This window comes from Monodelphis domestica, chromosome 6 (assembly GCF_027887165.1).
Source record: "Monodelphis domestica isolate mMonDom1 chromosome 6, mMonDom1.pri, whole genome shotgun sequence".
In the NCBI taxonomy this organism is placed as follows: Eukaryota; Metazoa; Chordata; class Mammalia; order Didelphimorphia; family Didelphidae; genus Monodelphis; species Monodelphis domestica.
Window position 1 is genome coordinate 289,605,320 of NC_077232.1, and position 14,669 is coordinate 289,619,988.

The 14,669-nt window shown below is 37.1% G+C and overlaps 1 protein-coding gene and 1 long non-coding RNA gene across 3 annotated transcripts; one reads left to right on the plus strand and one right to left on the minus strand.

Annotated features, from left to right (window-relative positions):
- Positions 1-574: 574 nt before the first annotated feature.
- On the minus strand, positions 575-2,720 carry LOC100023783 (growth-regulated alpha protein). Its single transcript, XM_007495669.3, has 4 exons — positions 2,477-2,720; positions 2,134-2,257; positions 1,916-1,999; positions 575-1,207 (listed from the first exon to the last, which is right to left on the minus strand). Exons 1-4 carry the CDS (start codon positions 2,646-2,648, stop codon positions 1,195-1,197), a joined length of 393 nt encoding a protein of 130 aa, XP_007495731.1. The 5' UTR covers positions 2,649-2,720; the 3' UTR covers positions 575-1,194.
- A 64-nt stretch (positions 2,721-2,784) lies between these two features.
- On the plus strand, positions 2,785-13,473 carry LOC103101721 (uncharacterized). 2 transcript variants are annotated; one of them, XR_001622748.2, is made up of 3 exons: positions 2,785-2,923; positions 8,669-8,884; positions 10,660-13,473. It is a non-coding gene; the product is annotated as an uncharacterized LOC103101721 (long non-coding RNA). The 2 variants fall into 2 exon arrangements; XR_008913044.1 differs by lacking the exon at positions 10,660-13,473 and adding an exon at positions 9,706-10,051.
- The last annotated feature ends 1,196 nt before the right edge of the window (positions 13,474-14,669 follow it).

Genomic DNA, 14,669 nt, shown 5'->3' on the forward strand with positions numbered 1-14,669 from the left:
CTTCCTCAGCTCTACCTTCTTACTTCTTTTATATCCCAACTGAAATCCACTTCTTACAGGAAAGAAGCCTTTTCTAATTTCCCCTTAGCTCCTGTGCCTTCCTTTTGTTGATTATTTAAAATTTCTCCTGTCTGTAGTTTGTACTTGGCATTTTATATCTTGTCCTCCCTCATTAGACAATGAACTCCTTGAAAGTAGATACCTTTTTTTGCCTTTTTTGGGTAGCATCCTCACTTAGCACATAGTAGGCACTTAATAAATGCTTACTAACTTGCATATTGATTTGATCCAAAGGGAAGATATAATCTTGAAGTCAAAGGCAATCCACCCAAGAGACCTTTCCAGACTTTGATGTATAATGTTAGGTGTGAAGGCATGAAGTATTGCATTTATAGTTCTTATGATTTGGACTGAAGTGAAAAATTTGCCTAGTTAGTGAAAGAAATGCAATGTGATTGGCAGGGATGTGAAAGATGTTAAATGATTAGAAAATTTGGTACCATAAAAAAGTTTTCCCTTTTAAATGGTAAAAAGCTCCCCTTTAGGATGCATTTTTCCCAGTCAATAAAAGAAACATAAACAAAGAATGAATATTCTCAAAATGGTTTATTTCATAAACTTTGTAATCATTTATTAACAATAAATATTTAAATCTCCTTGTTTTAGGACATAAATAGAATTAAGAATATTGTGTATTTTTATACTAAACATGACAGTATGCCATACAAATAAGACATTAAATGTCTAAAGGCTAATTAGAACATTACAGTTCTTAAGACTTCAATATAAATACATAGTTAACAGAAAATGTCAAATAGTTATAAATAATGATCATGATGAACTACATAAATATGGAGTTTCTTCCTCACACAAATCACAATCAGCTTTAAATAGGTACGAAATAAATGAATCTCAAAAAAGTTGAAAATATCACCTTAAATGAAATACAATGCACATGAAGGAACAATTGAAATAATGTCCAGTTTAAAAAGTGATAAGGAGACATCAGTATAAATTTAACAACTAGTTTCAATCACCCTTTTTAAAACCAACAAACAAAATAAATAAAGACACTGTAGTGAAGAATTCTCAAACAAATGATAGATGCTGATACTTTTCTGGCTCTTAAGATGTTCTTGTGTTCTCAAAATGGAGTTGCTTGGACAATGCAAAAAGTCATCATCTCCTTTGAAGTTACTGGGTGGAACTGTTATAAAAGAAAAAAATAATAAACATTCAATCAAAATTCCAAACCTCACTACAGCATGGTCTACATAGTCAAAGGAAAGCAAAAGAAATCCATCAAATAATCCATTTATTTTCATTTATTTTTATATGTATTGATTAAAGTCACCAGGTAATTGTAGAGGCTTCCCTCCTGAGGAGAGATCTCTTGAATCTTAGAAAACTAAGTTTTTTTGTTTTTTTTTTTTAAAGAGGGGATGGATTTTTAAAGGATGCCTGCCAATTCCACTCCACATGTTGGCAAATAACTAGCCAGCATAGCAGATGGAGAGCTAAGCTTAAAATCAGGAAAACTTGGATTTGATTCTCACCTGTAGTAAGACCTGTGTGACTTTAGGCAAGCCACTTGAGCCCTCCATGCTCTCGACTATCCTCTAAAATTCTAAGTTCAAAAGGTGCCCATTTGCATTGGTAAAGGGGAGTTTCCTCCCCAGAGTTCCTGATGCCATGAAATCATAGGCTGAATGCCTATCACTGTGGTATCAGATATGATGGCAATATTCATTCAAATTTGGGGCTGAAATTGTGAAACAAAGAGTAGATTGAGACTATGGACTTGTGTACCTTTTCAGTCTTTTAAGCTAAAATCCTGATTTCACCTCTTTTAAAGGAGGTGGGGTGGGAGGAGATGGTTTGGATAACTATCTAGACATATCAAACTGATAGTTACCTTTTCAACGCCTTTTCCACGAGTTTCTTTACTTGGGGAGCCTCTGGGTTAAGGCAACGTTGATTCCCATTCTTTAGAGTCGCTCTGCAAAGGAGGAGGAGAGAGAAACTATGAGAGACTGATTCCTAGGGTTGGAGAAGGCTGAACTGCTGAGGGCACAAAGGGACTGAATGCAGCAGTTTGCTGCCATTAAAAGAAAGACAAGGAGATAAACTTACATGACTTCGACATTGGAGCAGTGTGGCCCGGCTGGGATCACCTTAAGGCTGCCAATGGCCTTGAAGGGAACTCCTTGAACAGTTTGCAGACACTGGCAACGTAGCTCATTGGCCACAGGCGCTCCTGAAGAAGAAAAAAGGTAGATAACTGTTACGGAAAGCAAGTATGTGTCAAAGCATCACAACCTCCAGACATTTGTCCCTATCGTTTCGAGTCCACTCCTGTCTCCCAGGGGGCACACCAGGTCCCGGTCCGCACCTAGCCTGCGCCACAGCTGGAACAACAGCCCTAACTACAGAGGCAACCTCCCTCCAGTTGTCCCCAAGTGCTTCCCGCTCTTACCGGTGGCTAGCCGCACTGAGGGCGTTAGGAACACGGAGAGCAGACACAGAAGGAGGAGGCTAGACATCTGGCAGAGACTGCGGCTCATGGTGGAGGACTTTGGTGCTTGGAGCTCTGAAGACAAGAGAAGAGGCTGACTGTTCCAAAGCTCCTTGGTGCTGTGGCTCCCCATGCTCCAAGGACCGCTTTTATCCACTGGGCTTCTGGTCCGGAAGCGGGAAAACCTTTGGTTCGGGAAATTCCCGGTCCCGTGTGCAGTGTTCTGACTCAGGAAGAAAGGCACAGAGCCCGCCTCCCGGGGGGGCGGGGAGGGGCTCGGGATCTGGCCGATCGCCCGCCCTCCAGGCTGGGGTTCTCACTTTAGCTCCTGGGCGCTCCTACTGCTACGCGTTAGGCAAGCCAGGTGCGCCAGATTCTGCCCCAGGTGGAAGGAGAATGTAGCCGTTTGTAAGTCATCTCTTGGCTTGGAGAGAGTCGAGTGTGTTAGGGTCCTGGGCATGGTAAATGGGAAGTGGGCTTGCTTCGTTGAACTCAGAGGTACAGTCACGACTCGGTCACGTTCCCCAGGAAGTGCTTTTTATTCTTTCCAAAAAATGTAGCCCGGAGAGGACGCAGGCGAGAATTCTCTGGGGGAGACAAGGATTCCTCGGACACTTGTTGCTGCAGGATTCCTTGCCAGTTTCTCTGGATATTTTGGAGAGATCTTCGTGGAAACTAAATCCAGGGCTGATGATTCAGACAATGCTGCCTAGCTAGAATTAAAGACAGAAAATCAGCCTTGGACCTTATAATATACTTGTAAAAAATCTATTCCATCTACGCGGCATATGTCAACTCACAAGCCACAAAGGGGAGAGGAAACAAGCATTTATTAAGCACCTACTATATGCCAGGCACTGTGCTAAAAGTGCTTTACAAATAAACATTATCTCCTGTGATAGTCACAACCCTGGGTGCAAGGTGCTATTACTATCCCCATTTTACTATTTAAGAAACTGAGTCAGACTAAAGTTTAGTGACTTTCCCTAGTCAATCAGCTAGTAATTATCTGAGGTTTCCAAGGATGTGTGTGTGTGTGTGTGTGTGTGTGTTGTGACAGTCTTTCAAAGGGAATCTAATATTAAATGGCATTTCTAGGTCCCTATCAATGTAAGGCTTCTAAAAGTCTATGGTAATAGGCAGTTTATGTTCTTACCTATATAAACAAGGAGTTTACAGAGATTCACCCTCAGACATGGTCATATGTTTCTCTGAATGGCTTCTCTTTGTTATCATTTGAGCTTGTCTGTCTCTGTCCCTCCTGCCTCTCTCTATACCTCTCTGTTTTCCAAACTCTTATCTCTATGTCTCTGTGTCTATATCTATCCCTCTCTATCTCCTGGTATATGTCTCTATCTTTTATGTCTCTCTGTCTCTTCCTCTCTCTATCTTTCTATATCATTGTCTCTCTGCCTGCCTGCCTGTTTGTCCCTGTCCCTCTCTCTGCCTCTGTCTGTCTCTCTCAGTCTCTGCCTCTGTCTCTGTTCCTCTCTCTATGTCTCTGTCTCTGTCTCTCTCTCTGGGTAGGAAAAGTAGGGTGATATTGAAATAAATGAAGAAAATGAAAATGATATAGAAACAAATTAAATATACATACATTTTATATCTGTAGAGATCAAAGACATTACTAATCCATTTAGAAAATTACTTATCCATTTAGAAATCCTATAGCACAAGGGAGTGCTGAGTTCATTGTTTATTTTAAGAGTAATGTGGTAATATCATCTCCTTTGCTACAGAACTTCCTCTCTGAAAAAGTGGAATTTCCAGCATAGGAGCTAGTGCCAAAACTGTCTTTGGAATGTACAAAAGGTCTGAGTTGGTATTTTATAAGGATTACAGATCTGATTTAAAAAAATTTGAAGCAGAGTATTTCAGTAAATAGGATTATATGAAGAATATTGGCATACTGTCATATTTAATAACTTGAGAATTAGGTGGCAAGAACACTGTTACTGGACCTGGATTTAAATACTGCCTGCTGATGATATTTGGTATTGGAGTGGCCATAGGTAAGTTAGTTAACCTACCTCAGTTTTAGTTTAAAACTCTGTAAAATAAGGTTGTGGGACTATCTAGCCTCTGAGATTCCTTCCCACTCTGGATCTATGCTTATATTCCCAGATGATTTGAGGCTGTATTTTATAATTAAGCTGTTGAGCACTTTTGGTTCTTCTCCTTTGAGAAATAAATGTTAGAATAGCTTAATTCACTGAGTGAGTTGTGATAGCTTATGAATGCATTACATAGAACAGTCACAAACACCCCCAGGTCCATTTCTCATTCAGGTAAAAAAAAAAAGGAGTCCCCACTGGCCCTGAGATTAGAGCTTATTGATGTTTGCAGACAAATAATACAGCCAGCTCAGCTTGGAAACCCTGAGAAACCAGAGGGCTTTGGACTTCAGTCTCCAAGAGAGGTTTGAAGTAGGAAGTAGCGCTTGTGCTAACTAGGAAATTAGCAAAAATGTGTCCCTAATTCCCTTCTCCTCCAGAGAGACAGATGACAGAGAGACAAGGAGAGAGGGAGATTATGTGTCATGTAATTGGGGGAGTACATTGGTATCTTTATGACTGTACCTTTTGTAGTAAATATTTCTGTATGGAAAAAAAAAAATTAAATGCATTCACTTAACCCCCAGTGCCCAGCCCTTACCTCCCTTCTGCCTTGGAATCAATGCCCAGATTTGATTCTAAGATGGAAGGTGAAGGTTTAAAAAAACTTAAAAGATGAATGTGTTACATCGTATTTATGTCAGGAGGCAGCCTAGTGGCACAGTAGATAGAGTACTGGGTTTGGAGTTTAGAAGACTTGAGTTCAAATCAAATCTCACACACTTATTTGTCGTTTGACCGTGGGCAAATCAACTAACCTAGTTGTCTCAGTGGAGCCAACAAGCATTTATTAAGCAGCTGTACTGGGAATACAAAGAAAAGCAAAGATATGGTCCCATCCCTAAAGAAGGAGAGGAAATATGTAAACAACAATGAATAAACAAAAAGTAGGTAGGATAAATGAGAGTGAATTTCAGAGGGGAAGCACTAAGATTAAAAGAACTGGGAAAGAATGTACAATAGCCTAACTTTTGTGATAGAGTTCCAGAAGGGATCTGATATTAGATGGCATTTTGGGGGTTCCTCAAAATGGAAGAGTTCTATGAGTCTATGGTTATAAATAAGTGCTTTGTAAATTCTGAAGAACTATATAAGTGTGAATTATTATGATTTCTTGTTATTTTGCTTTCAACCTCATGCATAGAAATCAGATGATCAAGTTGCTGTCCTGGTACCATTCTTTTATATTTAATACTCTGCAAGCTATTGACAGGGGACATAAATTGATTTTTGTGGCTGAATAAGAATATTGGGATATAAACATATTCTATAGAAAGGAAATAAGCATTTATTTAAGTGCCTTTCCTAGGAGATGGGTGTTATTACAATCTTCACTTTATAGCTGAGGAAACTGATAGCAGACAGGCTTGCCCAGGGTCATATAGCTCATAAGTGTGCAAGGATAGATTTGAACTCAGATCTTTCTGACTATAAACATAGTGCTTCATAAAGTGTATCACCAGCTGCATTAATAGATTCACTGAAAATAGCCTTTAAGACAACTTTTATAGCAAACAGAGATGATTTATACCACATTCTGTTCCAAATAGTTTTAGTTTCTTTCCCCAGATCTCTATATTTTGAAGATTTTCATTCCATATAGTTTAGAGATGATAACTATTTTGTATAGTGACATTTAGTAACAACATTGTTCTTAAATGTTCAGGGACTAAAGTTATGTCTAAACAGTTGTGAATAACAATTATCTGAAATGATGTCACTGCAGCTTATTTGTTAAACTCTGAATATTTTTTCATTGTCTCATTGGTTACTGTGGCCAAAAAATGGTCTTTAATTCCATTCTTCTTCAGTACAGTGGCATAGTGGGGAGAAAGGGGCCAAAGTCATCTAAGAATGACATAATTTTATAAACACTTCTAAAGTTTAATGTGATATTCCCATTTTGAGACCCTTGACTAATAATCAAATAGCCATATTGTTAAAGTATTGTTTTTGTTGAATTATATGAATCTCAATATCCATCCAGTAAATAAAACCAAAAGGGGTAAGGAATTTGGAGCTAAATGGGAGGATAATGCATAGATATTTATTTGAAGAGGCAAAGAAAGGAGTTGGGGGGAATGGGTTTTATCTTACATCCAAAGGTACCAGTTTCTAGGATACATGGTCATCACATTACAGTGCTCCTGACAAGTAATCGAACAGTTTAATAGTCATGAAAGCAGGAATCCAAATTGCTTTCCTGAATGACTGTACAAATTCATAGTTCTACTTATGGTAAATGAATATGCCTATTTCCCCATAGCTCCTCAAATTTTTCCTTATTTCCTTTTATTATATCAACTTTTCCAATTTGAAGGGTATGAGTTGAATCTGAAAGGCGCTTCCATTTATACTTCTCTAATTATTAATGATCTGGATCATTTTCCGATATGGTTATTTATGGCTTGGTGTTTGTTTTTTATTCATGTCCTTTAAAAAAGTATCATTTGGGAAATGGTTGTATTTCTTATAAATATGAAACAGTTTCTCATATTTTAGAAATGAGATCTTTAGAACTTTGACCAATACAATGACCAATCATAGTTATGGAGCACTTAGGATGAGGCATGCTATTTATGACCTAAAGAGAGGTGATAGGCTCAATTGACAGAATGAGACCTATATAGACAATGTAGGAATTTGTCTTATTTGAATAAACAATTGTTTGTATATTGCTATATATGTGTATACATATATACATATTCATAGAGAGATATACATATGTATGTATATATATTTGTTGAAAGAACTGTCTTTTTTTCTTTCTCAGTGATTACAGGAAAACATAAGTGGGAGGACAAGAAGCAAAAAAGCTTATTACTGAAAAATATTAAATCAATATTATTTCTGATCAAGTATTAAATTATTAAGATTAAAAATAATGCAGCTTATGGATGAATATTGGTTGCTAAGATATTCTATAAAGAGCTTGGTAAGATCAAATGATCCATAATTACTTTTAAACCATCTATTATGTTCCAGGACGTGTCACTACATTGCAGAGAGACTTGCATAGTTCAATGAAACTGAGCAATGCCATGTAAGGTTGCCCAATATTGATAGATCATAGTGAGGACTTCTGAGAAAAGATGATCCACTAGAGAAGGAAATGGCAAACTCCAGGAAAATTCCATGCATAGTATTATATGGTCCACAGAGTCATGAAGAGTCAGATATGACTGAATGACTGAACAACAGTGTGCCAGGCATACACTGTGCTAAGTGTGAGGGATACAAAGATATCAATACAATGGTTGCTGACTTGAAGGGAGGACTGTATATTTTAATGAGTGAGAAAGTATGTAAATAGAGACAGAATATTTTTTTAAATGACTACAAGGTAGTTCCTGGAGGGAGGGCAATAGAAGCTGTGGGGATAGAGAAGGGTCTCCAGTGAAAGGTAGCACTTGAGCTGAGTTTTGAAGGAAACCAGGGGTTCCAGAAGATAGAATTGAAAAGGGAGAGCATTCCTGGAATGGCAGAGAGCCAGTACAAAGTCAGGAAATGCAATATGGGGTATACAAAGTTGCCAGAATGTAGAATGTCTAGAAGAGAATAACATGTATAGAGATTGGAAAAGTAGGAAGACATTAGGTTATGAAGAACTATAAATCCCAAAGAGAGGAATTTGCATCCAATTCCAAAGGTAATAGGAATTTTATTGATTAAGAAAAGAACATGGACATTGAGGCTATTAAGGGACCTGATTCATTAATTCCCTGGTAGTCATAAAAGATGAATTCTGATGCAGAGCCAACATGGTGGAATAGAGGTAGCAACCTAGCTGAACCCTTCCAACATTCCTTTCCAAACAACTTTAAAATAGTTCCTCAAATTCAATTTTGGAAGAGCAGATTTGAGTCTGAGTGGAGAAGAGTGATGTGACTCCTTCACTAAGGATTTCTAGTTAGAGAACTATACTACAGAAGGAAAAATGTGGTGGGCCACCCTCAAGGTCTTATGACACCTCAAAAAATGTCCTGATCTTTGGACTTTGTGTTTCTTATTCTTTTTTTTTTCTTCATTCTAATTCTAGGGAATGAAGTTGCTTATCTCGACCAGGAATGCAAATCACAGGGGTCCAAAAATCCAAGCTAAGTGTTGCATCTAATGAACTAATCAACCAGTAAGCACTTATTAAGGGTGCCAGACATTATGTTAACTACATAGAGCAGGATTACCACAATTCCAGCCCACCAGAAGCCAGAAGCAATGCCAGCTTTGGAAAGGACCTTGATGGGACCAATGCTAGGTGAGAACTGTTTGAGCCCAATTTCTTCTTCCCCTCAAGGTAATGTATGAAGGGATTATCCCCCCAAGATGCTGGAAGAAATGTTTTTATATTTGTTCTTGTTTTATCTATGAAGTAAATATTCTTTCCTAGAAGCCAACCAGTGTTACGGGTTATATGGATGTGGGGTGCTAATCATTGGACCCCTCAAAATGTGGGAAATAGACTTATAGAGGTTCAAATGAAGAGCAAAGAAAAGCAGTACTTGAAATACCCCAGGCTAACCTGGAACCCTATGGTGAGATATAAATAGTTCTGGGCCTGAGATGGTGGGGCCAAAGTCAACTATGTTGACTACACAATTAAAACAAATTGTTTTCTCTGTTAGTGACAGTGGAACCATGATCCTTGAATGCTCACATAAAAGTAGAGAGGAGATAGAAATGGCATGAAATGGAGCTTAATAAATGTTTATTGACTCAGAATGCATGTCTAAATCAATGAAATCAGAGATTTACTTGAAAAGAAGAATTAAAAAAAATTATGGACTTAATACACTTCTAATATGCCAAACATTGTGATAGGTGCTGAGATTAGATACAAGCAAGTAAGGCAGCCACTGCCCTCAAAGAGTTTATATTCTAATAGAGGAAGAAAATGCATAAGGAGGGACAAGAATGGGAAATCAATTGGGGAGTTAAAAAAGGGTTACTTGTGTGTCATTAAGACTTAGAGATGGTTTGTGGTGGCCAAAAATTGGAAATGAGGGGATGCCCTTCAACTGGGGAATGGCTGAGCCAATTGTGGTATATGTTGGTGATGGAATACTATTGTGCTCAAAGGAATAAAGTGGAGGAATTCCATGGGGACTGGAACAACCTCCAGGAAGTGATGCAGAGTGAGAGGAGTAGAACCAAGAGAACATTGTACACAGAGATGGATACACTGTGGTACAATTGAACATAATGGACTTCTCCATTAGTGGCAGTGTAATGTCCCTGAACAATCTGCAGGGATCTAGGAGAAAAAACACTATCCATAAGCAGAGGACAAACTGTGGGAGGAGAAACACTGAGGAAAAGCAACTGCCTGACTACAGCGGTTGAGGGGACATGACAGAGGAGAGACTCTAAACGAACACTCTAATGTAAATATTAACAACATGGCAAAGGGTTCAAATCAAGAACACATGTGGAATCACGCGTCGGCTATGGGGGGTGGGAGGGAGGAAAAGAGAACGATCTTTGTCTTTAATGAATAATGCTTGGAAATGATCAAATAAAATATTATAAAATTAAAAAAAAAACTCTTGTTAGTAATCCTGATGAAAAGAAATCTATATTAAAACAACCATTAAGCAGTGAAAAAAAAAAGACTTAGAGATTGCCAGGGAGTTATGTGTTAGGCCTGGGACCAGGCAAAATAAGATGCCAGTCAGATCCTGAGGTCCAGTTTTGAGTATCTTAGATGTTGCAGTTATAGTTTAGGGATTTGCCATTTCTAAATTTTTTTTAAGGATAATGAGCTTCTAATGTATAATTCTAGTCACCTGATTACATCTAAATATCCAGTAAATGCTAAAATTTTGCAACCCACCATGGTGTTTCATAATTTCTACTGCTTCATTGCATAATCTACATGAACCAGTAAGTGTTTAATGATTAAACTGCTTAAAGATAACCTTTCTATGATTTCTGGTTGCCATCATCTGATGTTGATTTTCTCTCATAAACTTCTCCATTCTATAAACAAATCTGCATGGCTCAGCAATTTATCTGACACTTCTTTGTTCATAGGTTGTTGGTTGTTGAATTCATGAGGATGTTAATCATGGAGGACCTTGAATTCTACCTTGGGATCTTAGCCATCTCATATGCTATTGAAAAAAGAGTGTTCATAAATGTTTCACAAGCAACTCTCCTTAAAAAAATGTATGCATAACATATTTTAAAATTTACTCTGCATTGTTAATTTCCAGAACACTTTAAGTCTAGAGAGTCAGTAAAATTAACCAAATCCTGATTTGTAGCATTTGCCCATTTCCAAGATGTATTTACACTTGTCTCTTGTGAGCTGGTATAAGGAAGCAGGTATACCCCAACTGTTATATAAAACCATTTTAAACATTGTATTTACTAGATCCAGTAACAAAGAATTGCTATCAACCTGTATGATTCCTTTGTAAAATAAGGTCTGATTGTTTCATAAACATTGTTACTATAACTTCACACACACACACTTTTTTATAAATGAAGATAAAACTTCCCGGCCCGGGAGAAGTTTAAAGGTAGGAAAATAGAAACAGGATAGAAGTTTTGAATCCCGCGAAGGGTGTGAAAGAGCCGACCTTAGAGATGTGAATAAATGAGTCAGTAATCAATTATTAATATTCGGGAGCCACAGCCCTGCTCCAACCACTGGACGTTACTATTTAGGCTATTCCCATCCAATGATCCCAATTTAACACTGCACTGGTCAGAGGATAATACTAGCTCAGTAGGAAAGGAGATTTAGATACTAAAGGAGTTAGATAATGCTAGGTATTAGCATTGGAAAAGAGAGAGAGAGAGAGGGAGGCCTGACCGAAGGGCCAGGCCTCAGGGAAAAAGATAGAGAGGAGAGAGAAAGGGGAGAAGTTGCTCCTTGGCAAACCTGTCGATGTCCTCGAAGTGGGAGGAGCTGGCTGCGTCCCTTTCTTTTATTCTCTTTGATATACAAATGAGCTCAATACATATTGATAAGTTACATGATGCCTCAATACATATAGATGAGTTACATAGTGTATTGCCATTGGATAATTGCAAATTATGACAAGGTGAAGGTGGGGTTATTATCCTCAGGTGAGTGAGACAAAGGGAAGCAAGGTTTTGCACCCTAACTTCAGCCACACTGAGAATAGAGTTCATTGCCATGCTCAGAATGGCCATGTGCTCACTCACAATCCTTGTCTCTCCATAATACCTATGGGCTGGACTGCTACAGAAGAAATTGAGGCCAAGAGATTTAAAAACTTGTCCCCAGGTCACATAGCTAGTAAATGCCCAAGGTAGGATTTGAACTTGAGTCTTCTTGACTCTGAAGCCCATACACCAGCCACTAAGTTGTCTAGCTATCTCAAAAAAAAAAAATCAACCTTCACTATTTCATCAGAAATAAACTAATCAAATTTGAACCATGATAACTCAAAGAGAAGGAAAAAATTCCCCAAAGGGGGAAACTTTTTTGTGTCTTTGAAAATATCTCAGACTTAAATTATTCCTAAAGAAAATATTCTATAATCAGGAAACAAAGGGAAATAATAAAATCAGATAAAATAAGAGAAAGTTCAGCTTTAAGGTTTCACCAACTAATGCTATAAAAATGCTATTATTGCCAGGTGCACATCACTCTTATGGAATAATCTTCTGGAACTTCCTAGAGTTCCTGGAACTCAAACTAAGGGGCTCCTTAACTCTACAAAAAAGCCATACTAAGATAAATTAAATTCAAATGAGGACTCTCTTTTCAATGTAGTTAACAGTTCCAAAGGGGAAATTAATTAAACTTTCAAAGTATGTCCTTGTACTTCATGATCCCAGTCACTTCTGAGGAGAGTCAGGAATCCTGACAGACTTTGAGAAATGATTTGGGTTTCCATAATAAGGAGATCAAGGACTCCACCACCACCACTCCCCAAATATAATAAAAAGGGAAAAACACAGTCTTTGTAAGAAATAATCATAGTTAATGGAAGCAAATCAATCTATTTGTCATGTTCCGAAACCTAAATCTTATTCTATATCTCCTTTGTCAGGAGGGTTGGTCTTCTAGAATGATGGTTGGCCATTGCATTGGTCAGAGTTCTCAAGCCTTTCCAAATTGTTGAGCTTTACAATATGGTAGTTATAGTATAAGTTGTTCTCCTTGTTCTGCTCACTTTACACTGCATTAGTACATTCAAGTCTTCCTAGGTTTCTCTGAAACTCTCCCTTTGATTATTTCTTATGACACAATAAATAGTCTATTAATCAATCAATAACCATTATTAAGTGACTATCATGTTCCAGGCAAGCACCAGGGAAACATATACAAAGATTAAATAGTCGCTACTCATAAAAAAGCTGTTAATGGGTGAGACAAGTGCATTATGTATATATTTGTGTGTGTGTGTAATATATCTAATAAATTTAATTTTTTCATAAAGTATTTTACATATTAAAACCTAACCAAAAATTAATTGTATTGCTTAGAATTTCTTTATAAACAATAACAGATAAACTTGAACAATTACTTTTCACAAGAAGCCAATAAAAATGTGTTTTAGACAGTCATTCTATATATTCTAGTACAGGTTAGAAGAGAAGAAAGACTGACTGTTTTTGGCAAAGAGAAAAAACAAAGGAAAGTAATTAAACCTGTTAAAATGTTTCATAGTACTGAATATGAATAACTGACATTTATGGATCACTTCATGGTTCACTAAGTGCTTTACACACTCATTTTATCCCCACAACAGTCCTGTAAGTGTTATTGGTACTCTTACACACACACACACACATACATATATATATTTGTATATATGTATATTTATCTATAAAGCAATATGAAATTATCAAATAAACAAAAACAGGGGTAAATGGTTGGCCCAGTGAATAGAGAGCCAGGCCTAGAGATGGAAGGTTCTGGATTCAAATTTGACTTCATATACTGGTTAGGTTTGTGATCCTTGGCAAGTCAATTAACTGCAGTTGTGTAGCCCTTACCACTCTTCTGTTTTGGAACCAATACTCCATTGATTCTGAGAATAGAAGATAAGGGTTTTAAAAATAAATTAATAAATGAATACATGAATGAATTTTATATATTATTTATATTTTATTATCATTAGTTAATATGCATACATAAATGTTTACATATTATATTTTATATATTTATAAAACTGATGCATATAAATGTACATATAACAACATATAATGTCTGGATAATGAACTTCACACAAAATAATAATAGCTAGGATTAAATATTGATGAGTATTTACATAGAACTTTACAACTATTTTCTCATTTGAATGTAACAAGAACCCAAAAAGGTAGATATTTTTGTTATTCCTATTTTTACCAGTGAGAAAATTGAGGCTAGCAGTAGTTTAGTGTCCAGGGTCAGTAACTGTCTCAAGCCTGATTTAAACTCAGGTTTTCTGACTCAGGATCAGGCATTGAGCCACCTTGTTACCTTTAAAGGAGTTAAATATAGGTAATAATGAGACTGAGGGTACTAGCACTTGGGAGTGGTGAAGAGGGAATGGCCAGTGGTTTCATGCAGAAGATGGTGTCCAGGTGGCATTAAAAGAAAAAAAAGAAGAAGAAGAAGAATTCTATGACACAAACATAAAGTCTTTCCATTTAGCTAGACTGAAGTAGTAGGAGAAGTGTAAGAAATGCCCAGTGAGGTTGAAAAGGTAGGTTGGAGCCATTCTGTAAAGAGCTTTAACAGCAAAACATAGGAACTTATATTTGATCCTAGAGGCAATAGGAAGCTTCAGAAATTGATCTGAGTAGAGTAATTAAATGGTCAAGTCCACACTTTAGGAAAAATTACTTTTGATTAAAGGGTGTAAGAAGGACTAGACTAAGGAGGAGTTGAGGCAGTGAGACCAATTGGGAAACTGTTACCATATCAATACACTCCCTTTATTTTGGTTCTTTGCTACCAGACAAATAAACAAAAAAATACTGCTCAAAATGTTGTTGGAGTTAAGGGTCTTTTTCTTCTTTGGGAACATGGCTCAATACTGATATTGCTAGATCAAAAAGAATTTACATTTTTG